The 24,743-nt window shown below is 47.6% G+C and overlaps 1 protein-coding gene across 3 annotated transcripts in view; it reads right to left on the minus strand.

Annotated features, from left to right (window-relative positions):
• Positions 1-24,743, minus strand: part of FBXL20 (F-box and leucine rich repeat protein 20) — a 694,061-nt gene that overhangs the window by 216,693 nt on the left and 452,625 nt on the right. For all 3 annotated transcript variants that reach the window (XM_077459474.1, XM_077459476.1, XM_077459475.1), the window contains one exon: positions 18,122-18,166. In XM_077459474.1, the coding sequence (XP_077315600.1) occupies positions 18,122-18,166 (45 nt within the window). The remainder of the gene's footprint in view (positions 1-18,121; positions 18,167-24,743) is intronic.

Genomic DNA, 24,743 nt, shown 5'->3' on the forward strand with positions numbered 1-24,743 from the left:
GTATGGTAGCGTTCAAAACATTCATCAAGGAAAAGACCAGGATTGTCAGGACAGCGGGGACCATAATAATGGGTGTCACACCTATATCCACGCTTGCTGCAGACAACATCTTCTTTGGGGGGCTCTGTTGGATAGGAGTACTCGAGAGGATATAAGGAAAATGCCTCTCATGCAGCCGGCTTACTGCATTTGAATTGGAAAGGTGAGGTGGAGCACCGTCTGGAAACAGAAGGGCTCTGACGATCTCTTCCTGGAATTTAAGGAAGGATCCAGTCCATCCTGAAGCTCTGTATAGCACATGAGCATTCAGCAAAGCCAATTGAAATAGACAATTTCTTGTACCAGCATCTGGCCTTAAGGGCAGATAGGTACGGCGCCAACAACTGGTCGTTGAGGTCTACCCCTCCCATGTTAAGGTTATATTTGTGGATACAGGGGTTTCTCCACAACACCAGTCGCCGATTCTTATTATCCCTCCACTTTATAGCGAGCAAGTTATTACACTTCAAGCAGGCTCTCTCCCGCAGCCCAAGACGGGAATCTACAAGCCGCTGGGGAAAGCCTCGGCGATTAAGTCGCACAGCGCCACATGCTCCAATTTGCTGATCAAACAAGTGACTAAAAAGTGGCACCCTCGTGTAATAATTGTCCACGTACAAATGGTACCCCTTTCCGAATAAGGGTGACACCAAGTCCCACACAATCTTGCCAGCGCTTCCTATGTAGTCAGGGCAGTTTATCGGCTCTATGTGACTATCTTTGCCCTTGTAAACCATAAAGCTACATGTAAAGCCTGTGGCCTTGTCACAGAGCTTATACATCTTAACCTCGTATCTGGCACGCTTGCTGGGAAGGTACTGCTTGAATGACAAGCGGCCGGAAAATTTAATCAGGGACACAAAGCAGACAACTTGATGGGGAGTAAACAAGTCTGCACAACGTTGGCTGAAGTGGTTTACAGGGGGCCAAATTTTGTAGAGCCGATCGTATCCAGGGTCTCCATGACGACGACAGTTCATTGTCGTTGAAATGCATGAACCACAAAAATTAGAGTTACGCTTACCGGTAACGTCTTTTCCAGTAGTCTTTCAGGACAGCCACTATGAGAGATAGACTCCTCCTCTTCCTCTGGAAACACTGCGCCAGCCCATAAATTCTTACTTCCCCTGCCGGACCTCAGTTTATATCGAGAATACCTCCGGCCAGCTGGGGAGACACAAGAACACATTAATAACATATTTATCAAATACCATTATCTTGCTGCGCTCTGGCCTTTTGTAAGACTCCCCCCAATTTTCGGGTGGGAACTAGGGCTGTCCTGAAAGACTACTGGAAAAGACGTTACCGGTAAGCGTAACTCTAATTTTCCCTAATCGTCTTTCAGGACAGCCACTATGAGAGGATAAGCGAGCACTTACCAGTTAGGGTGGGACTACAGCTTGCAAAACCTTTCGCCCAAAGGTCTGCTCACCTGCCGACACCAGATCCACTCTGTAGTGTTTTACAAAAGTGGAATAGCTGGACCATGTTGCTGCTCTGCAAATCTGCTCTGGCGTTGCTCCCGCTCTTTCTGCCTGGGAGGCTGCCATAGCTCTAGTGGAGTGTGCTTTAATACCCACTGGGATTTCTTTCCCTGCAACTAAATAAGCCTGCTCGATGGCTACTCTGAGCCACCTAGCAATAGTGCGCCGGGACGCCTTACAACCTTTCCTGGCCCCGGAAAACAAAACAAATAAGGAATCTGACCTTCTAAATGACTTGGTCAGTTCCAGATAGTGTAGGATACATCTCCTAACATCCAAATAATGGAATTTTAGTTCCTTCTCACCGGAGGGATTGGGACAAAAAGAGGGCAAAACAATTTCCTGGCTTCTATGAAAGCTGGATGCCACTTTCGGCAAAAAGGCTGGATCGGTCTTTAAAACTATCCGCTCCGGAAAAATAACGCAAAAGGGAGCCCTGACTGATAAGGCCTCCATCTCACTGACCCTCCTAGCAGTTGTTACTGCTACCAGAAACACTGTCTTCAGAGTAAGCTCTCTCAGAAAACACTCCTTTAAAGGCTCAAAGGGGGGTCCAGTTAAGCTCTGCAAAACTAAAGATAAATCCCATCTGGGAAAGGACAGACCCTGGACCGGTCTCTGTCTGGACAGGGCCCTAAAGAACCTGACTACCCATGGGTTGGCAGCCAAATGATCTTCCAAATAAACACTGAGGGCTGACACTTGACCCCTAAGGGTACTAATGGATAAGCCCTTATCTGCCCCACATTGTAAAAATTCCAACACTGCGGAGGAGCTCCATACTGGGAAAGAGCTCTCTGCGCACCACTTGTTGAAACGCAACCAGACCTTTTCATAGATCTGGCGAGTTTCCTTTTTCCTACTGTCCAGGAGGGTAGAAACTAGTCTCTGTGAAAATCCCTTAGATTTTAATAAACCCTCCTCAGTAGCCAGGCTGCTAACTTCCACTGGCGTACCTGTGGGCAGAGGACTGGCCCCTGAGAGAGGAGATCGTCCCGAGGGGGCAAGAGTAAGGGAAGTTCTACCGCCAACTGCTTTAGCATTGAGAACCATGCTCCCTTGGGCCAATGTGGAGCCACCAGAATCAGAGATGTGCTTTCCATCTGAAACTTTCTCAGAACTGCTGGCAACAACGCTGGAGGTGGGAAGGCATAGCAAGTTCTGAAGTGCCAATTCTGGCTCAAAGCGTCCACCCCTAAGGCTCCCTCTCCCCTTTTTAGGGAGAAAAAACAGGGGGTTTTTGCATTGTTTTTGGACGCGAACAGGTCCACCTCCGGAGACCCCCATCTCTTTATTATGAGATTGAAGACCTCCTGGTTGAGAACCCAATCGCCCTCCCTCAGCGTCTTTCGGCTGAGAAAGTCTGCTACCGCGTTTTTCTCTCCCCTCAGAAAAACTGCTGAGAGCGAAAGGGTGTAGGTTTCGGCCCAGGACAGGATCTCTGTCGCTAAAGATAACAGGGCTCCGCTTCTCGTGCCACCCTGTTTGTTCAAATAGGCCACTACGGAAGAGTTGTCCGACCGCACCTGAATGTGGTGACCCCGGAGCTCTTTTTTGAAGAATTTGAGGGCTAGTCCCACTGCCCTTAATTCTTTCCAGTTGGACGATCGAGTCAACTCGCCGTCCTCCCAAGTGCCCTGGGCTAGAAGGGAACCCAAATGTGCCCCCCAACCTTTTCCACTTGCATCTGTGGTTACTACCCGAGAAATCGGGATGAGCCACAGACGACCTTGCGACAGATTTGTCACTTTCCTCCACCACCAGAGGGATCTCTTTACCTGGTGTGGAATATGTACTAGGGTGTCTAGGGCCTCCTGACTGTGGTCCCACACCCCTAGGATGAAGGTCTGTAGAGGACGAAAGTGTAGCCCTGCCCACTGCACTGCTGGAAGGGTGGATGTAAGGAGACCCAGTACTGACATCAGAACCCTTATGGAAACCAGCTGGTTGCTCTGAAGAGAGGCCACCGCACTGTCCAGTTTTTGTACCTTTTCTCTTGGTAGAAAAACTCTCAACAGTGTTGAGTCCAACAGGAAACCTAGATAGGAGATCTGTTGTGAGGGGATCAGGCTGGACTTTTCCAAGTTCAGAAGCCACCCCAGGTCTGTAAGGACCCCTTTGGTTAGATCGAGATCCTTGACCAACTGTGTTGGGGATGCTGCAAATAAAAGCAGGTCGTCCAGGTAGGCAATTATACATATCCCCTGGAGCCGAAGAAAGGCCATGGCTTCTGCCAGGACTTTGGTAAAAATGCGGGGTGCAGAGGATAGCCCGAATGGCAGGGCCTGAAACTGAAAGTGTACTGTTTCTCCGCCCAGATCTATGGCAAGGCGTAGAAACCTCTGCGAGGCTTCCGCTATAGGGATGTGTAAATACGTGTCCCTTAGGTCCAGAGATACCATGAAACAGTTGTGGGGCAGAAGCGCCTTTACTGAAAAGATCGATTCCATGCAGCATCTTTTGTATGTCACTGAAGCGTTCAGGGGCTTTAAGTTCAGAATCAACCTGAACTTCCCTGAGGGTTTTTTCACTATGAAGATGTGAGAATAAGACCCCCTTCCTTCTTCTGCTTTTGGGACCCTGAGAATAACATCCTGATTCTCCAATTCCCTCAGAGCTTCTAGCAAGGCCTCGGCCTTTACCATGCACCTGGGTAGATGCGTGACAAGGAGCCTTTGAGGGGGTGGTCTTAGGAATTCCAAGAGGTACCCCCTTCTTATTACCCCTAAAATAAATTGATTGGGGGATATTGTCTCCCACTGTGGAAGAAAGGCCCCCAGTCTTCCTCCCACTGTAGCTGGAATGTCACTGGGTTTTACGGGGCTGGATAGGAGGGCGAAAAATCGCCCCTCCTCTGCCCCTGCCTTTTTGGGGCCAGGTTTTCTTTTTCCCCTCTGGTTTAGAGGTTTCCCTACGCCCCTGCGGACGAAACCCCTTTTTTGTTGGTACGGGGGTTTTCCGTTTGAGAGGAAAGGACTTTTTCCTGTCCGCTGTCCGGTCTAGAACCGTCTCTAGCCCTGGGCCAAAAAGGAGGTCCCCCGTGAGGGGTATCCCACATAGCTTTATCTTGGAGGCATTATCCCCTGACCATGTTTTTAACCAGAGGGCCCTTCTGGCCGAATTGGCTAGAGCCGCCGTTCTGCCCGACATGCGGACGGACTCAGCAGAGGCATCTGCTATGTAAGTGATCCCTCGCAGCATAGTAGGGAAGGATGACAGAATGGTTTCCTTATCTGTGCCTGCCTCAATATGTTGTTGGATCTGTGAGAGCCAGTGCTCTAAATTGCGAGCCACAACTGTAACTGCCATTTCAGGCTTAAGATTGCCGATAGCCGAGTCCCACGTTTTTTTAAGCAGAGAGTCAATCCTTTTGTCCATGACATCTGCCAAGGCCCCCATGTCTTCAAACGCCAAATCTGTGTGTCTGGAGACCTGGGAGAAAGCGGCATCCAATTTGGGACTTTTATTCCAAAGGCATGCCGGGTCCTCTGAAAATGGGAACCTTCTTTTGAGGGATCTAGATAAAAAGGGTTTTCTCTCCGGATCCTGCCACTCCTTTTTAACTGTTTCCATTAAAACTTTGTGCACTGGAAACACCCTTCTTTTTGGCTCCCCCAAACCTGAATACATTTGGTCATGCAGGGTTAGGGGCTTTTTATCCGTCTGGATACCGAGGGTTGCATAAATTGCCTTTAAGAGGTCCTCTACCTCATCAAGGGATAATTTATATCTGGAGGCTTTCCTGGACCCGTCCTGGTCCTCCCCCTCGGAACCCTCCTGGGAATCGGAAGAGGAACTGTCTGGAAGTTTCCTACCTGTCCCTGAAGGGCCTGCAACCTCTGTCCCCCCTGTACTAGCAGGTTGGACCGGAGCAGAGCTCTGTGCTAGAGGTGGGGTTGTATCCTGGGGAGATGGACCCATGGGAAGCTGAAATTTTTCAAAAAGGGACCTAAAAGAAGAGAAGGTGGACGAGAGCTCTTTAACTGAAGCTGCTAGTCCTGACTCCTGCTCAGATTCCCTTTCCCTAACGAGGGAGTCAATACACCCCTTGCACAACACTTTGGTCCAAGATTCCCCTAAAATGTCCCTACAGGAGGCACACTTCTTTTTAGAGCTATGCGTAGACCTAGTTTTTTCCGTAGCTTTCTAAAAAAAAAGGAAAAAAGAAAAAACAGAAAAAGACAAAGTCAATCAAAAGCTCGGGATACAACCCTGGGAGTGCACTAGACCATTTTTTAAACGAAGGGATCTGAGCCTCCCCTCCCCCCTGGCCACCCAGGGGGTCTGTCCCCCCCCCATGATAGAACCATACATTGGGGAGGGGGGAACCTAGATAGAGAGTACCCCTCCCCAGGGTGCTCTTACCTTAGGAATGCTGGAGATAGAGTCTGTCGTTTGAGCCTCAGCTTCTGACATGACTGCAGGTGGCTGCTTACTACAGAGTTCCACGCTGCCTGTGCACGTTCTGAACTCATCTCCAGCTTGTGCCCGGCCCTCCTATCAGCTCCACGACCCGGAACCGGAAGTCGATCGTATTCGAGGTCAAGCCTTCGTTTCTGCCGGATACGACGTCGCCCGTCGTTCGGCCCGCTCGGTTCAAAGAAAAAAAGGGGCGGACTGTACCCATGTACAGGGAAATCTTCCGAACGACTTGCCAGCTGCGTCCCTGTAGACGCGATAGGAGTCCCCCACGACCTGAAGCCGCGTTTGACTTGGAAGGGGTGGCAGTACCTGGTGAGGTAAGTAAACCGTTCGACCCGTCCGACACGCGGACGTTGGTTTCGAACGGTTTGAACCCAGCTTTCTCCAAACGAAGCCCCTGCTTCTTTCAACCGGGTTCTTTTAACGACAAAACGGCCACAGCCTCCCCGACTGATCGGCCTGGTTCCTTGCACAGTGTCTCCCCACCGGAGGAAACACTAATAACTGAGGTCCGGCAGGGGAAGTAAGAATTTATGGGCTGGCGCAGTGTTTCCAGAGGAAGAGGAGGAGTCTATCTCTCATAGTGGCTGTCCTGAAAGACGATTAGGGAAATCTGCTCGTATCGTACCCTGGTCGTGGAGAAAGAACACGGGCATATGGTAAATTGGGTCAGTGGACCAATATGACCGCAACTCACTCTTTTTGGTTATGCCCATGAGGAGGGATAGGTCCAGAAAGAGCTTAAATTCAGAAACCGTAATTGGTTTCCAATCTCTGGCAAGAGAGGACTGGGGAATAGTGGCGATGTGTTGACCAGCATACAAATTGCTTTGGTCCACCAGATCTATAGAGATCTTCAGTGAAAAACAGCGAATACAAATCAAGTGACGTACAATCAACTGTTTCCACCTGAATGCCGGGTTGGCCAGTGAATGGGGAAGTACAGGTGCTGCAGTTATGCGTTTAGTGCTTTGTAAGTGACAGTGATCGATCGATACTGCACTTGGGTGGGCTGGGCGGAGGGGCAAAACGCAGGCGCTAGCAGGCATCTGGGCTGATCCCGATAACACTGCGTTTTTGGGAACCCTAAATTTCTGGGGACACTAGTATAGATGTGATCAGATCAGATATTAATTCGTTCAGATACTATACCACTAAGGGAGGTGTATTCTGCGTGCGTGCGCGTTAGTGGTACTGGCACTAACCTGACGCTGCCTGGGGCGACACAGACCCTATCTGACCATAAAACCTAACTTATATCACCCGCCGAGCGATCAGAGGGTTAAACCTTTATTAGTTAATAAATGGTGGGTGCCCTGACACTATAAAAAACGAACCAGCGTCACCCGTAACAGTTATAAGGTGATCACTGGTGAAGGGGTTAACTAGGAGGCAATCAGGGGGTTAAAACCTTTATTAGGTAGTATATGGGGGTACCTGACGGCAAACCTAAATACTTACCTGCCTAACTAGCGTCACCTGTGACACTTATACAGCAATCATAAAAACGATTGCTTAGCGACACTGGCAATGGGGGGTAATCAAGGGGTTAAACCTTTATTGGGGGATGGGGAGGGGTTAGGGGGATATCCTAGACCTAAAGGTGCCTAACACTATCTGCCCTACCACTTATAACAGTCACAAATGACACCAATACAGCAATCAGTAAAAAAAAAAAAAAAAAAAAAAAAAAACTGCTATTGGTGTCACTGTGACAGGGGGTGCAGAGGGGGGTGATTTGTGTGCATGCATGTTCTACTGTAAGTGTAGTGTTGGTGCAGTCTTATTTTGATGTCTTCTCTCATCTGTGGCGGACGAAAAGCCAGACACGAGGGGAGATGACGACATCACTCCCTCTGACCCTGTTTAATTACAGGAGCAGAGGAAGCATTCCATTCACTGGGAGCGATTGCGAGGGGGTGGCCATGAATCAGTGGCCTCCCCCTCAGCACCGCAGGCACCGGTTGGGGGGGCACATTGTGTACCCATACGTTACTTTGCCTGCCCGTGCCATTCTGCCGCAGTATATCTGCATGAGGGGGTCGGCAAGTGGTTAACCCCAAATAAAGTTCAGCTCTTCTAGTGGGTCTTTCCTGACATCTTCTTAGTCGCATCCTACAGCAAAAGCCATGGTCCCTCAGGGTTCCAATGCATCAGGGGGGATCTCATTGTTAAAAGGTATCAGTCAGGAGAAGGGTACAAAAGAATCTCCAAGGCATTAGATATACCATGGAAACACAGTGAAGAACATATGGCACAACAGTGACATTACCAAGAACTGGACGTCCCTCCAAAATTTATGAAAAGACAAGAAGAAAAATGGTCAGGGAGGCTGCCAAGAGGCCTACAGCAACATTAAAGGAGCTGCAGGAATATCTGGCAAGTAGTGGCTGTGTGGTACCTGTGACAACAATCTCCCGTATTCTTTAAATGTCTGGGCTATGGGGTAGAGTGGCAAGACGGAAGTCTTTTCTTACAAAGTAAAACATCCAAGTCGGATTAAATTTTGCAAAAACACATCTGAAGTCTCCCAAAAGTATGTGGGAAATGTATTATGGTCTGATGAAACCAAGGTTAAACTTTTTGGTTATAATTCAAAAAGTTATGTTTGGTGCAAAAACACTGCATATCACCAAAAGAACACCATACCCACAGTGAAGCATGGTGGTGGCAGCATCATGCTTTGGGGAAGTATTTTTCAGCTGGAACAGGGGCCTTAGTTAAGGTAGAGGGAATTATAAACAGTTACAAATACCAGTCAATATTGGCACAAAACGTTCAGGCTTCTGTTAGAAAGCTGAACATGAAGAGGAATTTCATCTTTCGGCATGACAACGACCCAAAGCATACATGCAAATCAACAAAAGAATGGCTTCACCAGAAGAAGATTTAAGTTTTGTAATGGCCCAGCCAAAGCCCAGACCTGAATCCAGTTGAAAGTCTGTGGGGTGATCTGAAGAGGGCTGTGCACAGAAGATGCCCTCACAATCTGACAGATTTGGAGTGCTTTTGAAAAGAAGGGTGGGTAAATATTGCCAAGCTGATACTCATACCCTGAGTGCTGTAATAAAATCAAGAGGTGCTTCAAAGTATTCGTTTAAGGGCGTGCACACTTATCCGATCATATTATCTTTACTTCCCTCCACCTAAAAGATTTAAATTTGTTGTTCAACTGAGTTTTACAGTTTATAGGTCACATTAAAAGGAAAAAGTTCTGAAATGATTTTATATATATATATATATATATATATATATATACACACACACAGTACGTCACAAAAGTGAGTACACGCCACACATATTTGTAAAAAAAATGTTTTCTATTTTTTCATGTGACAACACTGAAGAAATTACACTTTGCTACAATGTAAAGTAGCGAGTGCACAGCTTGTATAACAGTGTAAATTTGCTGTCCCCTTAAAATAACTCAACACACAGCATTTAATGTCTAAACCGCTGGCAACAAGATTGAGGACACCCCTAAATGAAAATGTTCAAATTGGGTCCAAAGTGTCAATATTTTGTGTGGCCACCATTATTTTTCAGCACTGCCTTAACCCTTGTGGGCACAGAGTTCACCACAGGTTCACAGGTTGCCACTGGAGTCCTCTTCCACTCCTCCATGATGACATCACAGAGCTGGTGGATGTTATAGACCTTGCGCTCCTCCACCTACTGTTTGAGGATGCCCCACAGATGCTCAATCGGGTTTAGGGTGAGGGGGTGTACTCACTTTTGTGAGATACTGTGTGTATGTATGTATATAGATAGATATATAGATATATATATATATATATATATATCATACATATACACACACACACACACACAATCACATATAATATATATTTTAAAATAAAAACAAAAAAATTTTTTATCTGTTAAAATAAATATTTGCTAAACTCTTAACATTAAAAAATAAATTACTTAATAAATTATTACCTAATCACAGTCTAAAACTTTATTTATTAAACCCACAATATGTTACTAAAGGCTATCAACACACTGTATACACTCACAGTGTTTCTGGATCGAAGCCGTGTGAACGCGAATGAGCATGTCACTTACATGTAGCTCCTTAGATTACTGATTAATAATGCATTTTGCGTTTTACATGTCATGTTCGATCAGGGGAGGGCTAGCAGCCTTAGGCCAGGGGGGCAAGTCCAGTCAAGTGGCCCATAGAACCGGTGGTGGCAAAGTGAAGGATCGGGAAAACAGACTAAGGTTTTCCATGATCACAAAGGTGGGGGGGGGGGGGGGGGGAGGACAATGTGGCCCTCCAGGGCCCATGGAGGACCTGTACCACCATGGCCTCCAGGAACTAAAGTGCAAACAAGTCCTTGTATGAATCCCTCAGAGCTGAGAACCTGACCCCTTCCCGACCAACTAGTGAGGGACTACAAGTCCAAGCATTACCGCCTGAGATTTAAGGATTTGATCCCCCAACTAGTGAAGGACTACAAGTCCCAGCATGAACCCCTGAGATCTAAGGATGTGTCCCCTTAGGTCCTGAGCTCTGAGGGGTTCATGCTGGGACCTGTAGTCCTTCACTTTTGGGATGTCACAAACCCAAAAGTAAAGGACTACAAGTCCCAACATGAACCCTGGCTGAGATTTAAGGATGTGATCTCCTCCTCTGCTGCTAGCTCATTCTCCCATGACACACATGCGCCACATTACACATATGTTCTAAATCATTCACTGCTCCCGACCTCACCTCAGACAGTTTGACTCTGGAGAGGTGCTTCTGTCAGTCAGTGACCAATCCCTAACCTCAGGCAGGCTCCGAGGCGCATGCCGCCGCACAGGAGAAGATGGAGGGAGGAGGTGGGCGGATAAAACACTAATGGGCGTGGAGGAGGCGGAAGATCCTCCTGAATGCTGGGGCCTCAGCCTCACTTTCCTCCTGGGAACTGTGACATCACTGGTTGCTAGATGCCAGGCAATCCAAGCAACCACTGCAGACGATAGAGGCCAGCAGTGGAACAAACGCATATTGGCCGGCAGGGTCACTTTGTGAGTAAAGCTATGCCACACAGACACACCGCTCCACATTTCCCTGCACCTGATTAGAGCCATAGGCTCTAAAAGGCTTCAAAATAGGGTGGACTCAGAGCGCAAAGCATTGCACTTGGAGGCCGCCCAGGTGTATTAGAAAAGCAAATGAATATTTGCTTTTTTAACACTGAATCGGCTCTCCACCAATCTGGATAGCGCAGGTCTAATTCCCATTACCTGATTGGCTGGAAGGTCAGGCGCTCCTATTGGACATCTAGCGGGAGGAAGCATGGAGGACACGGGAGCCACTGCCTGACCCACTGCCCATCCCACAGCTCACCCCCGTCATCTGCTGTCTGACCCGCCACCAAGGTGCGGCAAGTGCCAGTCAGACAGTGAGCGGGCATGGGGTGTGCTGGTTAAATGCTGCTGGGGGGGGGGGGGGGTCGCTGTGGCTGCATTTGATGGGCAAAGTGTGTATGCATTTGATGGGCACAGCGAGGCTGCATTTGGTGGGCACAGCGAGGCTGCATTCGGGCACAGGGTGGATGCATTTGGTGGGCACAGTGCGGCTGCATTTGGTGGGCACAGTGCGGCTGCATTTGGTGGGCACAGTGCGGATGCATTTGGTGGGCACAGTGCGGCTGCATTTGGTGGGCACAGTGCGGCTGCATTTGGTGGGCACAGTGCGGCTGCATTTGGTGGGCACAGTGCGGCTGCATTTGGTGGGCACAGTCCGGCTGCATTTGATGGGCACAGTCCGGCTGCATTTGATGGGCACAGTCCGGCTGCATTTGATGGGCACAGTCCGGCTGCATTTGATGGGCACAGTCCGGCTGCATTTGATGGGCACAGTCCGGCTGCATTTGGGGGGCACAGTGCGGCTGCATTTGGTGGGCACAGTGCGGCTGCATTTGATGGGCACAGTCCGGCTGCATTTGATGGGCACAGTCCGGCTGCATTTGATGGGCACAGTCCGGCTGCATTTGGGGGGCACAGTGAAGTTGCATTTGAGGGGGCACAGTGAGGCTGCATTTGAGGGGGCACAGTGAGGCTGCATTTGAGGGGGCACAGTGAGGCTGCATTTGAGGGGGCACAGCGAGGCTGCATTTGATGGGCACAGCGAGGCTGCATTTGATGGGCACAGCGAGGCTGCATTTGATGGGCACAGCGAGGCTGCATTTGATGGGCACAGCGAGGCTGCATTTGATGGGCACAGCGAGGCTGCAGAATGAGGCTGCATTTGGGCACAGGGTGGATGCATTTGATGGGCTACATTTGGTGGGCACAGTGAGGTTGCATTTGATGGGCACAGTGCGGTTACATTGGTGGGCACAGTGCGGCGGCATTTTGTGGGCACAGTGAGGCTGCATTTGGTGGGCACAGTGAGGCTGCATTTGGTGAGCACAGTGAGGCTGCATTTGGTGGGCACAGTGCGGCTGCATTTGGTGGGCACAGTGCGGCTGCATTTGGTGGGCACAGTGCGGCTGCATTTGGTGGGCACAGTGCGGCTGCATTTGGTGGGCACAGTCCGGCTGCATTTGGTGGGCACAGTCCGGCTGCATTTGATGGGCACAGTGCGGCTGCATTTGGTGGGCACAGTGCGGCTGCATTTGGTGGGCACAGTGCGGCTGCATTTGGGGGGCACAGTGAAGTTGCATTTGAGGGGGCACAGTGAAGTTGCATTTGAGGGGGCACAGTGAGGCTGCATTTGAGGGGGCACAGTGAGGCTGCATTTGATGGGCACAATGTGGCTGCATTTGATGGGCACAATGTGGCTGCATTTGATGGGCACAGCGAGGCTGCATTTGATGGGCACAGCGAGGCTGCATTTGATGGGCACAGCGAGGCTGCAGAATGAGGCTGCATTTGGGCACAGGGTGGATGCATTTGATGGGCTACATTTGGTGGCCCAGTGAGGTTGCATTTGATGGGCACAGTGCGGTTACATTGGTGGGCACAGTGCGGTGGCATTTGGTGGGCACAGTGCGGTGGCATTTGGTGGGCACAGTGCGGTGGCATTTGGTGGGCACAGTGCGGTGGCATTTGGTGGGCACAGTGAGGCTGCATTTGGTGGGCACAGTGAGGCTGCATTTGGTGGGCACAGTGAGGCTGCATTTGGTGGGCACAGTGAGGCTGCATTTGGTGGGCACAGTGAAGTTGCATTTGGTGGGCACAGTGAAGTTGCATTTGGTGGGCACAGTGAAGTTGCATTTGGTGGGCACAGTGAAGTTGCATTTGGTGGGCACAGGGTAGCTCTATTTGATGGGCACAGGGTAGCTGCATTTGATGGGCACAGGGTAGCTGCATTTGATGGGCACAGTGTGGCGGCGTGTGGCTGCATGTGACTGGGGGGGGGGGGACATGCAGGAAGACAGTGAGATCAGCAACACTGCAGCACACTAGTGTGAGCCCACATCATAGGACCAGCTACTTCCTTATGTGCAGGGGGGGGGGGGGGAGAGACTGGCCACAGCTCACTTACTTGGAAGGAAGGACCCAGCACCAGGCTCAGTCATCACAGCGTCCCATAGAAAGCACTGTCTGCTCTGTTTAAATGTTCCCGCCCACACATCCTATTCAGACGCAGCACACAGGCTGCTCAGAGTGTGGGCAGGCACAGTGAGAGAGGGGGCTGGAGGAGGCAGAGCAGATCCACCCTCTTCCATTCGGCTGTGCTCGCAATTAGTGATGGGAAGTCCGGATCTTTAAAGTGAATCGGTTCATTTGGAACTGCTCACTGAAATGAACCGATTCAATGAATCGATTCTTCGGTTCACTTGCTGAGTCTACTAACAAGCAAGTGAACCGAAGCTCTGATTCAACCATATTAAATGATTAGAATCAGAAGACTGATTCACACAGAAGGTTGGCAGGTCCTGGGGACGTTTACTTTGATTTAGTTCATTGGCACAGAGCACAAACCTATTGATGTCAGATTAGCTCAGCGTCATGAATTTTGGTGATACACAAACAGCTTTGTTAGGCTGGGTTCACACTTGTGCGATGCGGGAACCCTGCGATTCCACTACGGGTTTCTGCATCGCACCAGACTCGCATGACAGTTCACAACGACATATGCGAACTGCTGGGGAGTGTCATACAATGTTAATGACACCCCCATTTCAGCTCGCATGTCGCACTGCAAAGTGTCAGTTTGGACATGAATCGGATCCCATGGGTGCCATGCGATCCAATTCTGGTGCGGACCAAAAAAAGGGTCAGCCATACTATCTGTATGGGTGAAATCGCATTGCACGGACATCGCCTGTGATTTGCACTGCAGTGCAAATCGCATGCGATTTTGTACTATGCAGCAGTGTGAACTGGCCCTGAGCCTAGGTTTCCGCAAATTTGATGGATGGCAATGTTAACTGTGAAGTTGCCCCAGAATGCAGTTCACATGCACACAAACCCCGCTTTTCATTTAGGCTCTGTTTCCACTTGTGCAACTTGTCCTGCGACTTGGGACTGCAAAGTTGCATGACAAGAAGTACCCGATTTCCAATGAATACCATTCATATCTGTGCGACTTCAAGTCACAGCGACTTCAAAGTAGTCCCTGCACTACTTTAGACCCATTTTAATGTGACTTGAGGTCCATAAACCTCCAGAATACAAAGGCATTGCTTCAAGTCGCGGCAGAATCATGCAACTGCCAGGCTTTTCAGGCTAACGCAGCCTGAAAGTTGCACAGTTCTGCCGCAATTTTGATGAGACTTTAAAGCAATGCCTGTGTATTCCGGAGGTCTATGGATCTCAAGTTGCATCAAAGTAGGGCCAAAGTAGTGCAGGGACTACTTTGAATTTGCACAGATACGAATAATACTCATTGGAAATCATAGAGTACAAAGTCGCAGGACAAGTTGCACAAGTGGAAATGGAGCCTAAATGAAAAGTAGGTTTTTGTGCATGTGAACTGCATTCTGATGGGCCAACTTCACAGTTAACATTGCTAGCCATCAGATTTGCCCGTAGCCTTTACAGCACATGCGCAGGAATGATGATCAGATTTTACTACCACTACCATGGACGAAGTATCCCTGGTAGTAAAATTCAGTCGTTAAGGCTATTTTCACACTTGTGCGACTTGAAAGTCAAGTGCTTTTGCCATGATTTTTGCCACGACTTAAAGCAATGTCTGTGTAATCTTGAGGTCTCTGCCACAAGTCGCATCAAAGTCGGACAAAAGTAGTACAAAAACTACTTTGAAGTCACACAGATATGAACTGAACTCGTTGGAAATCATGGGGTGTGACTTGTCATGTGACTTTGCAGTCTCAAGTCGCAGGACAAGTCGCACAAGTGTGAAAGGGCCTTAGGCTGTCGGTAACACCTTATCACTGCTGCTACTTTATTGGTTTAGTGTATTGTTTTACTGGTGGTGACTCGTGGTTCTTTCAGTGTACTGTGTTCTAAAAACTGATATGATTCTTTAACTCGGTAACTTGTATGATTCTTTAACTCGGTGTACTGTTTACTCCTGACTCTTGTTTTAAGTTTGTATCCAGTTCCTGAGTGTCACTGTGCTTTGAGTCAGCTGATTGGTTGCAGGGAGGGGCGGAGCTCTCTCACTCTAGGATCATATTACCAGGCATGCTCTGCTATGTACTGAGTGCAGAGTGAACTGTTTCAAACAAATCAGTTCACTCAGATGAATCGATTCATCCAGTTCACTGAAAAGAATCGATTCAAAAGAACGATTCGTTCATGAACTGGACATCACTACTCGCAATGGACACAGACTGTCAGCTCAGAAGTCGGGGACAGCACTGTGACAGGACAGATGTCCGCTCACAGCAAAAACGTTCCTGCACTTCTGGGCTGTTATTCAGCCCTGTCAGCCTCCCTCCGGACCGAGCAGTAACATGTGGCCAACTGCGGAACTGTACATGTGCACTTCCCAGCTCAGCTGCCAGCACATCAGGCTTTTTATAGGGAATCAGAGCAGCCCAGGGGGAAATTGCACCCCTGCCCCCCAGCCCAGCCCGCCCCTGTGTTCAATATCGATATTACATCATGCTGTGTTGTTTGAAGTACCTTTTTATTTATTATTTAGTTTGCAAGGTTTTTTTTTTGGGGTGACTGTATATGTCAACAGTGGCAATCAGCGCTGGCTAGACAGAGGGCCGGGGATCAGGCACCATCACTATCCACGTCAGAAGAGAGTGACATTTCTCCCACAACAACCGTCTGCGTTCAGCAGAAGGTACACGTGACTGTTATATACCGATACAGTGGATTTATTTTAAAGAAATAACAACATATATGGGTTGTGTGTGCTGTGGGGGTGCGGATGCATCCTTCATAAATTCAAGGGTTTAGTAACACTTTAAAGTGGTTGTAAACCCGTACAAACCACTTTGACCTACAGGTAACCCTAGATTAAGGCTTACCTGTAGGTCCAAGAAATATCTCCCAAACCTATACGGTTTAGGAGATATTTGCCCGAAGACGGGCACCGCTGTCTACGGCACATGCGACATAGATCGTGGTGCGCAGGCGCACTGAGCGTGGCATCCTCGATAACGAAGGTGCCGCGCAATGCTGCGCGTCTCAGCACCCGTGCGCATGCGCGGGAGTGACGTCATCGCGGCTTCGCCGAATGACAGCAGCAGAGCTGCAAGACCCACTGAGAAGATGGATGCGGCGGACTACAGGGGACAGCGGTGACTTCGCTGGCTCCTGTGTCAGGTAAGTGACACATAATGGGCTACTATGCGATGCATAGTAGTCCATTATGCTTTGCCTTTGCAGGGAATGAAAGAGGAAGTAAACTCATCAGGGTTTACTTCCTCTTTAAGATGTAACGATTGTCTGTGGAGTGTGCTGAATCTGTGTGTAGGGTTTATGCACCCATCTGTGTCAAATTTGGCTGTGTTAGTCTGTACAGCCGATGTTCATTCATTCACTTTATATAGGCTGCCTGCACGTAAGCCCTATACTAGTGCAAAAAGTAAACAGCTCCCATGTCAATGAGCCCTTATTACAGTTTGATAACTTTCACTGTTACATTGTTTTTTAAATCTTAACAATAAAAATGGACAAAATTCTCATTCCCCATAAAAAGTAAAAGTTATCCAGCAGTGGGATCTCAAAGAGGGGTACGACGATATCCGGGTTTTTGAAAGAGCAGTCTGTCTTTTGGGGGAACTTCTATTTAAGCACCCCCGTCCCCCCCAAAGCTGAAGTGCACATGGGGTGGTATAAACGTAAAAGGGGGAGTTTTCATGCTCTTGAGTTACCATATTCCTGCTGTGTTCTGGTAGGAGGGGCACACTGTTTTCTTTTTTTACTCATTTGTATAAATAAAAACCAAAAATGACAAAGTTAACTCTTCTAGTGCAGAAACAGCGCATAAACAGAGTGTATAAACATGTATAACATACATATTTTTAGAACCATGGAGAGCTATTGCCACCAAATTTGTTAGCAAGATTTAATTGCCGTTCACCAACGGCTGCAGGCTCCCGATGTATATTCATCTAACTGCAAATATGTTAGATGTGACTAGATTTCCAGACAAATGTCATTGAATTTCAAATGAATAAATTCAAAATACTAACAACCTACATAGCCATCCACAACTCTGTCCCCAGCTATATCAGTAACCTCAAAATACCAACTAAATTTCTATTTTCGCTCCTCCCAAAACCTTCTGCTCTCTAGCTTCCGTGTCACTTCCTCCCATACTCGCTTCCAAGACTTCTTCAGGGTCTCCCCCATCCACTGGAACTCCTTACCCAAATCTGACTATCTACTACTCTATCCTCCTTTATGTGATTCCTAAAAACCCATCTGTTCAGTGAGGCCTATCCTGCCTCCAACTAATAAACTGTCTTTTTGCTTTCTCCATCAGGTTATGCCCAACAGTTAATACCTTTTGTATCACTTGACCTTTCCTTTTAGATCGAATGAGCAGGGCGCTCCAATTCCTCTTGTATTAAATTGTAACTGTACTGTCTTTCTCCATTTTGTAAAATGCTATGCAAACTGTTGGCACTATATAAAACCTAAATAATAATAATTGGTTTAATGTCAGCAAAGGTTTCAATGTGCAAGAGAGTTCCCAACGCATCATACATAAAAAGCCTCCATACGCCATTTTCAGAAAAAAGGTGGTCTGGTGGAGACCCACACTTTTACAAGGTGACTTGTAAGGCATTTGAACTCACCTGTACACATTCCTCCAGATCCATCTTTTCCAGCTCATGGCAATTCTACAGAGTGGACAATAAGACGACAGAGTTAATGAACACAAATTTAGCTAACAAAATGCAGCAAAGGTCATAATAGAAACAGAAACTGTATCATTTGCAGAGTCATAGGGAAAAAGTAAACGTGGTGGCATTTCCCACCATTACTTGTGCTCAACCAATCGAATATTAGCTTTGAAAACTATGGTCATTTTGTTTACAAATACTATAAAGTGGTTCTAAAGCTTATACCCATTTTACCTCAGTGCATTCCCTGCATTAAAGTGGTATTAAACCCAAAACTAAACATGTATTATACTGCAGCTTACCAATCCTTAGATCTGGTGACTGCATTTGTTTTGTTTTTTTTAAAGGCTCATTTGCCCCTCAGTTTTCCCCTGGTGATCTGGCCAGTAACATTCCTCCTATATTAGAGTGCATCCACTCTGGATGAAGGAGCACAGACGCACCTTTGGACAGCAGTATTGTCAGCTTGGGGGAAAGTGAGTGTTAGATGTACTAGTAGATTTAGATACAGTAACACATTGAATCCAAACTCCAGCTCACACTTTATAAGCAATTATACAGTAGCAAACCCTTTTTTACATTTTGAAAAATAAATGTACATAAATAAAAGCAGATTATTGTAAGCCCTCTTGTCAGTAGCAAATGGCTTGCCTCAACCCTCTACGTCTCCAGGACAGCTTGTAATTGAGCAGAATTGCTGGCCAGAGGTGAAAATAGTAGGAAAGCCTAAAAAAGAAAATGACTGCAGCCTTTACATCTGAAGGATTGGTAAGCTGCAATATAATAAATGTTTGCTTTTGGAGTTTAATACCGCTTTAAGGTAAAAAAATATTTAGGTAGTAATATCACCTGCGTGGTATTCCTGAGTGGATTTTTGTTCTGTTTTTCTGTTAAACATGGGCTACCAGGGTTAACTGTAGATGCCAGTCTGATGTGGACTCACTGCAAAAAAAAGGCATCCATCACTGAGTTAACCATCCCCCATGTCACAAGTGGTGGAGAATGCGGGCATATGGACTGTGAAATCCGATTCTCTGCGCCGGTGGTGAGTCACATAAGGAACTGCTGCTAACTGTGTGTGGCAGCCAGGCAAACAGCATTGTAGAGGAGTTTGTTTGATGGACTGTGTTGCACGCAGGTTGTGTACCTGTTCAAGGAGAATCAAAATTATAATTTTTTTGCACTGTTAACTGTTAAGGCCTCTATGGCTAGAGGGTATTTCACTCCATGCCCCAGCCACACCAGAGAAATCACCCGACTGTGAAACCACTTTAACCTGGGGTAAATTAATAACGTCACCCCCAGTTAAAGGGGCAGTTAAAGAGGTTGTACCTGGCAACAGGAAGCCAGGTGGACAACGGCGTGTGGAAAAGAGGAGTATGGTCCAATGTGGAAGCAATGTCCAGGCCAGCAGGGATGTTGGGGATCCAAGGAGTCGGTCTGCTGATGGTCATGACCAGTGGAGTCCGAGAGTGGTATCCCATTGCAACAGAGCCTGGCATTGAGGAGATGCCATGAAATTAAAGTTCAGCGTCCAGTACCATGCTTGGAGTGTGGTCAAATGGGGCAAGGGATTTTTACTTGCCCAAGGTTCTGGAACACCGCTGATGTGTCTAGAAAGGTGGCAGTGTTGCCCTGTGGCCACAAAGAGGCAGTAGCTTGTGTGGATGCCACTGAGAGAGTCAGCACACTCAATTGAAGCTAAAGTTACCTGCTGCAGGATATGGTAAGACTGTTGCAGTTTGTGGGACCGATCCCAGTGAAGTGGGAGTGTTTCCGGCTGGGGGATCTGCAGGTGGTGTACAAATGGACTTGCAAGGTTAAGGATTCAAAAAGACTTGGTGACTATGTATGTGCCTGCTATAAACCAGCAGAGTGCTGGAGAAGTTAAACTAGGGGTGACCAAAACTGGTCAGCTATGGAGCTGCCGATGTAGGAAAAAGAGTGCCCCTTTAAAGACAGAAGGTGTTGTGAGGAGTCGCTCACAGGCTGTGGTGGGTAATAGACAACCCACAAAAGTAGCAGTTGTCTACACTAGGGATGGGTTTTTTGTTCGGGTCGAACATGAGTTAGACTCGAACATTAGCCGTTCGCCGAAAAGGAAAAAATCTGGGGTGTTTGCAGAAAATTCGAAAGCCGCGGAACACCCTTCAAAAGTCTAAGGGAGAAATAAAAAGTGCTAATTTTAAAGGCTTAAATGCAAGTTATTGTCATAAAAAATGTTTGGGGACCTGGGTCCTGCCCCAGGGGACATGTATCAATGCAAAAAAAAAGTTTTAAAAACTGCAGTTTTTTCGGGAGCAGTGATTTTAATAATGTTTAAAGGTTTAAAGTGAAACAATAAAAGTGTAATATTCCTTTCAATTTCGTACCTGGGGGGGGGGGTTTATATAGTATGCTTGTAAAGGCGCGCATGTTTCCAGTGTTTATAACAGTCTGACAGCAAAACAACATTTCTAAAGGAAAGAAACTTAATTAAAACTACACGCGGTTATTGTTGGTCCGACAATACACAAACGTTCATTGATAGAAACAGCATGGAATTGCCCCACAGGGGAACCCCTAACCAAAATTTAAAAAAAATAAAATAAAAATGCGTGGGGGCCCCCCGAAATTCCATGCCAGGCCCTTCAAGAGGAAGTTAATCCTGAAAAAAATCAAAAATAAAAATAAACTCTGCAAGGTAAAGGCATAATGAGCTAGCATGCATAGCATACTAGCTCATTATGAATAACTTACCTGAGATCGAAGCCCCCAAAGCGAATTGGTCCTCGTTCTTCCTCTCGGCCGCTGCCATGTATCCCGGAGTGACTTCCGGGTCTGATGGGCCGTGTGATTGGCCGGAGCCATGATGACGTCACTCCAACGCATGCGGCATGTTCGCCTTCACTTTAAGTTTAAGGTTAAGGAGATATTTCTCGGACCTAAAGGTAAGCCTTAACCACTTAAGGACCACCGCATGGCAATGTACGTTGGTGCAATGGCACCGACAGGCACAAGCACGTACATGTACGTGCTCACCTTCCAGCGGGTGGTCCGATCGGACCCCCTCCCGCTGGATGCGGCAGACCGTTTCATTTCAGGAGCGATCCGGTATGAGGGGATGGCCGTTGGTTTTTGCCCATCCCCTCTCGATTGCTCCTGGCGAATGAGAAGCTTCCCCCACTGTGTATTGTAAACACAGGCAGGAGGAAGTGATGTAATTCTCCTCGGGGCGGTCTTTTTGACCGGACTGCGAGGAGAACAGAGAAAATAAGTGTGCACCAACACTACACTGACATGTAGATACACATAGGCACACAAATCCCCCCCCGACCCCCCCCCCCCCCCCTCCCAGTCACAGTGTCACTGATTGCAGTGATCATTTACTGATCACTGCATTTAGTGTCAGTTGTGACAGTAAAAACCGTCAGGGCAGTTAGTGTTCGGTCCAGGGTAGCCCCCACCCCCCCAATAAAGGTTTAACCCCCTGATTGCCCCTAGAGTTAACCCTTTCACCCCCTTTTGCCAGTGCCACTAAGCAATCGTTTTTTTTGATCGCTGCATTAGTGTCACTGGTGCCGCTAGGTAGCTAGTTGTTTTTTTAGGTTCACCGCCAGGTTTTTATAGTGCTAGGTACCCCAATATACTACCCAATAATGGTTTTAACCCCCTAATTACCCCTAGTTAACCCTTTCACCCCTTTTTGCCAGTATCACTAAGCAATCGTTTTTCTGATCACTGCAATAGTGTCACTGGTGCCGCTAGGTAGCTAGTTGTTTTTTTAGGTTCACCACCAGGTTTTTATAGCGCTAGGTACCCCCATATACCACCCAATAATGGTTTTAACCCCCTGATTGCCCCTAGTTAACCCTTTCACCAGCGATCACCGTATAAGTGCCACTGGTGACGCTGGTTAGTTAGTTTGATTTTTATAGCATCAGGGCACCCACCATTTATTACCCAATAAAGGTTTAACCCTCTGATCACCTGGCGGGTCATATCAATTAGGTTTTAGAGTCAGGGTCTGCGTTGCCCCAGGCAGCGCTAGGTTAGTTCCAGTACCGCTAACACCCACGCGCAAAGCATAAACCTCCCGTAGTGGTATAGAATCTGAACAGATCAATATCTGATCAGATCTATACTAGCGTCCCCAGCAGTTTATGGTTCCAAAAAAATGCATTGTTAGCGGGATCAGCCCAGATACCTGCTGGCACCTGCGTTTTGCCCCTCCGTCCAGCCCACCCAAGTGCAGTATCCATCGATCACTGTCACTTACAAAACACTAAACACATAACTGCAGCGTTTGCAGAGTCAGGCCTGATCCCTGTGATCGCAAACAGTTTTTTTTGGTAGCGTTTTATATTTAAATCCTGAAGGCAGTACTTGGTTTTCGGGGGGTCCCGTACATGGCTAGGCTCCCAAAAAGTCCCCCACATGTGGTATCCCCGTACTCGGGAGAAGCAGCAGAATTTATTTTGGGGTGTAATTTCACTTATGCCCATAGCATGTGTGAGCAATATATCATTTAGTGACAACTTTGTGCAAAAAAAAAAAAAATGAAAATTGTAATATTCCTGCAACTTATGGCAAAATATAAAATATTTCATGGACTCAACATGCCTCTCAGTAAATAGCTTGGGGTGTCTACTTTCCAAAATGGGGTCATTTGGGGGGGTTTTGTGCTATTTTGGCATTTTATGGCCTTCGAAACTGATAGGTAGTGAGGAGTGAAATCAAAAATTTGCACCCTTAGAAACCCTGAAGGCAGTGATTGGTTTTCGGGGTGCCGTACGTGGCTAGACTCCCAAAAAGTCCCACATATGTGGTATCCCCGTATTTTGGGGTGCAATTCCACATATAAATATGGCATGTGTGAGCAATATATCATTTAGTGACAACTTTTTGTAAACTTTTTTTTTTTGGTGTCTTTATTCAATCACTTGGGACAAAAAAAAAAATATTCAATTGGCTCAACATGCCCCTCAGCAATTTCCTTGGGGTGTCTACTTTCCAAAATGGGGTCATTTGGGGGGGGGGGGGGGGTTGTACTGCCCTGCCATTTTAGCGCCTCAAGAAACGAGATAGGCAGTCATAAATTAAAAGCTGTGTAAATTCCAGAAAATTTACTCTAGTTTGTAGACGCTATAACATTTGCGCAAACCAATAAATATACGCTTATTGACATTTTTTTTTACTAAAGACATGTGGCTGAATACATTTTGCCCTAAATGTATGACTAAAATTGAGTTTATTTTTCTTATAACAAAAAGTAGAAAATATATTTTTTTCTCAAAATTTTCAGTCTTTTTCCATTTATATCGCAAAAAATAAAAATCGCAGAGGCAATCAAATATCATCAAAAGAAAGCTCCATTTGTGGGAAGAAAAGGACGCAAATTTCGTTTGGGTACAACATTGCATGACCGCGCAATTACCAGTTAAAGCAGTGCAGTGCGAAATTGTAAAAAGACCTCTGGTCCTTAGGCTGACAATTGGTCCGGGGCTGAAGTGGTTAATCGGGGGGGGCCCTTCAGGTCTGGTATGGATATTAAGGGTAACCCAGCGCCACAATTAAAGACAAATCCATACCAGACCATTATCTGAGCACACAACCTGGCAGGCCGCAGAAAAGGGGGGGGGGGAGAGCACTCCCCCTCCTGAACCATACCAGGCCACATGCCCTCAACATTGACAGGGTGCTTTGGAGTAGCCCTTCAAAGCATCTTGTCCCCATATTGATGGGGAAAAGGGCCTCATCCCCACAACCCTTGCCTGGTGGTTGTGGGGGTCTGTGGGCAGGGCTTTATCAGAATCTGGAAGCCCCCTTAAACAAGGGGACCCCCAGATCCCTACCCCTCCCCTGTGTGAATTGTTAATGGGGAAAGTGAATATGTGCGTGGACGCCACCCCATCTCCTCACACATGGAGATGTAGGCCTTCCACGTACGATGATAAATCTTCCGAACGATGACTTCCGTGCCCTCAACATAGTGGATATTACCGAATCCTACAGACCTCGGTACCTTAGCACCTGTCTTTCAATAGCCACGTTATTAAAGCCTGTGACGGTAAAGCAGGATGAAGTATTGGATCTTGTGACAGAAGGTCCTCTCGCATCGGCAGCCACCAAGGAACATTCGCCACCATTTGTACTAAGTCGGCGTACCACAGACGCCAAGGCCAATCTGGGGCAATCAGAATCACCGGAATCCCCTCAGCCTCCACTCTGCGAAGCAGACGTGGTAGAAGTTTGAGTGGGGGGGGGGGCATAAATCAGCCGATAATGCCCACATGAAGCCACCAATGCATCTGCCAAGTCCGCTCAGGGATCCTTAGACCTGGCCACAGACCTCTGTGCCTTCCGACTGAGTCAAGAAGCCAGGAGATCCACATCTGGCGTGTACCACCTTAGGCAAAGTCGTCGAAATACATCCGCATCTGCGTCCAGCATCTGACGACTTAGGTAGTCCGCTTGCCAGTTTTCTACGCCCAGAGCCGGCACGTGACCTCCAGTGCTGCAGCCAAGAGCCTTATTCCTCCGTCGGATTGGATCCTGACCGGACACCCCTGCAGCCTCTGTGGCCATGTGGAGA

The sequence above is a fragment of the Lithobates pipiens genome, unplaced genomic scaffold (assembly GCF_037356315.1).
Source record: "Lithobates pipiens isolate NorthernLeopardFrog02 unplaced genomic scaffold, aLitPip1_a1.2 Scaffold_28, whole genome shotgun sequence".
NCBI classification, from domain to species: Eukaryota; Metazoa; Chordata; class Amphibia; order Anura; family Ranidae; genus Lithobates; species Lithobates pipiens.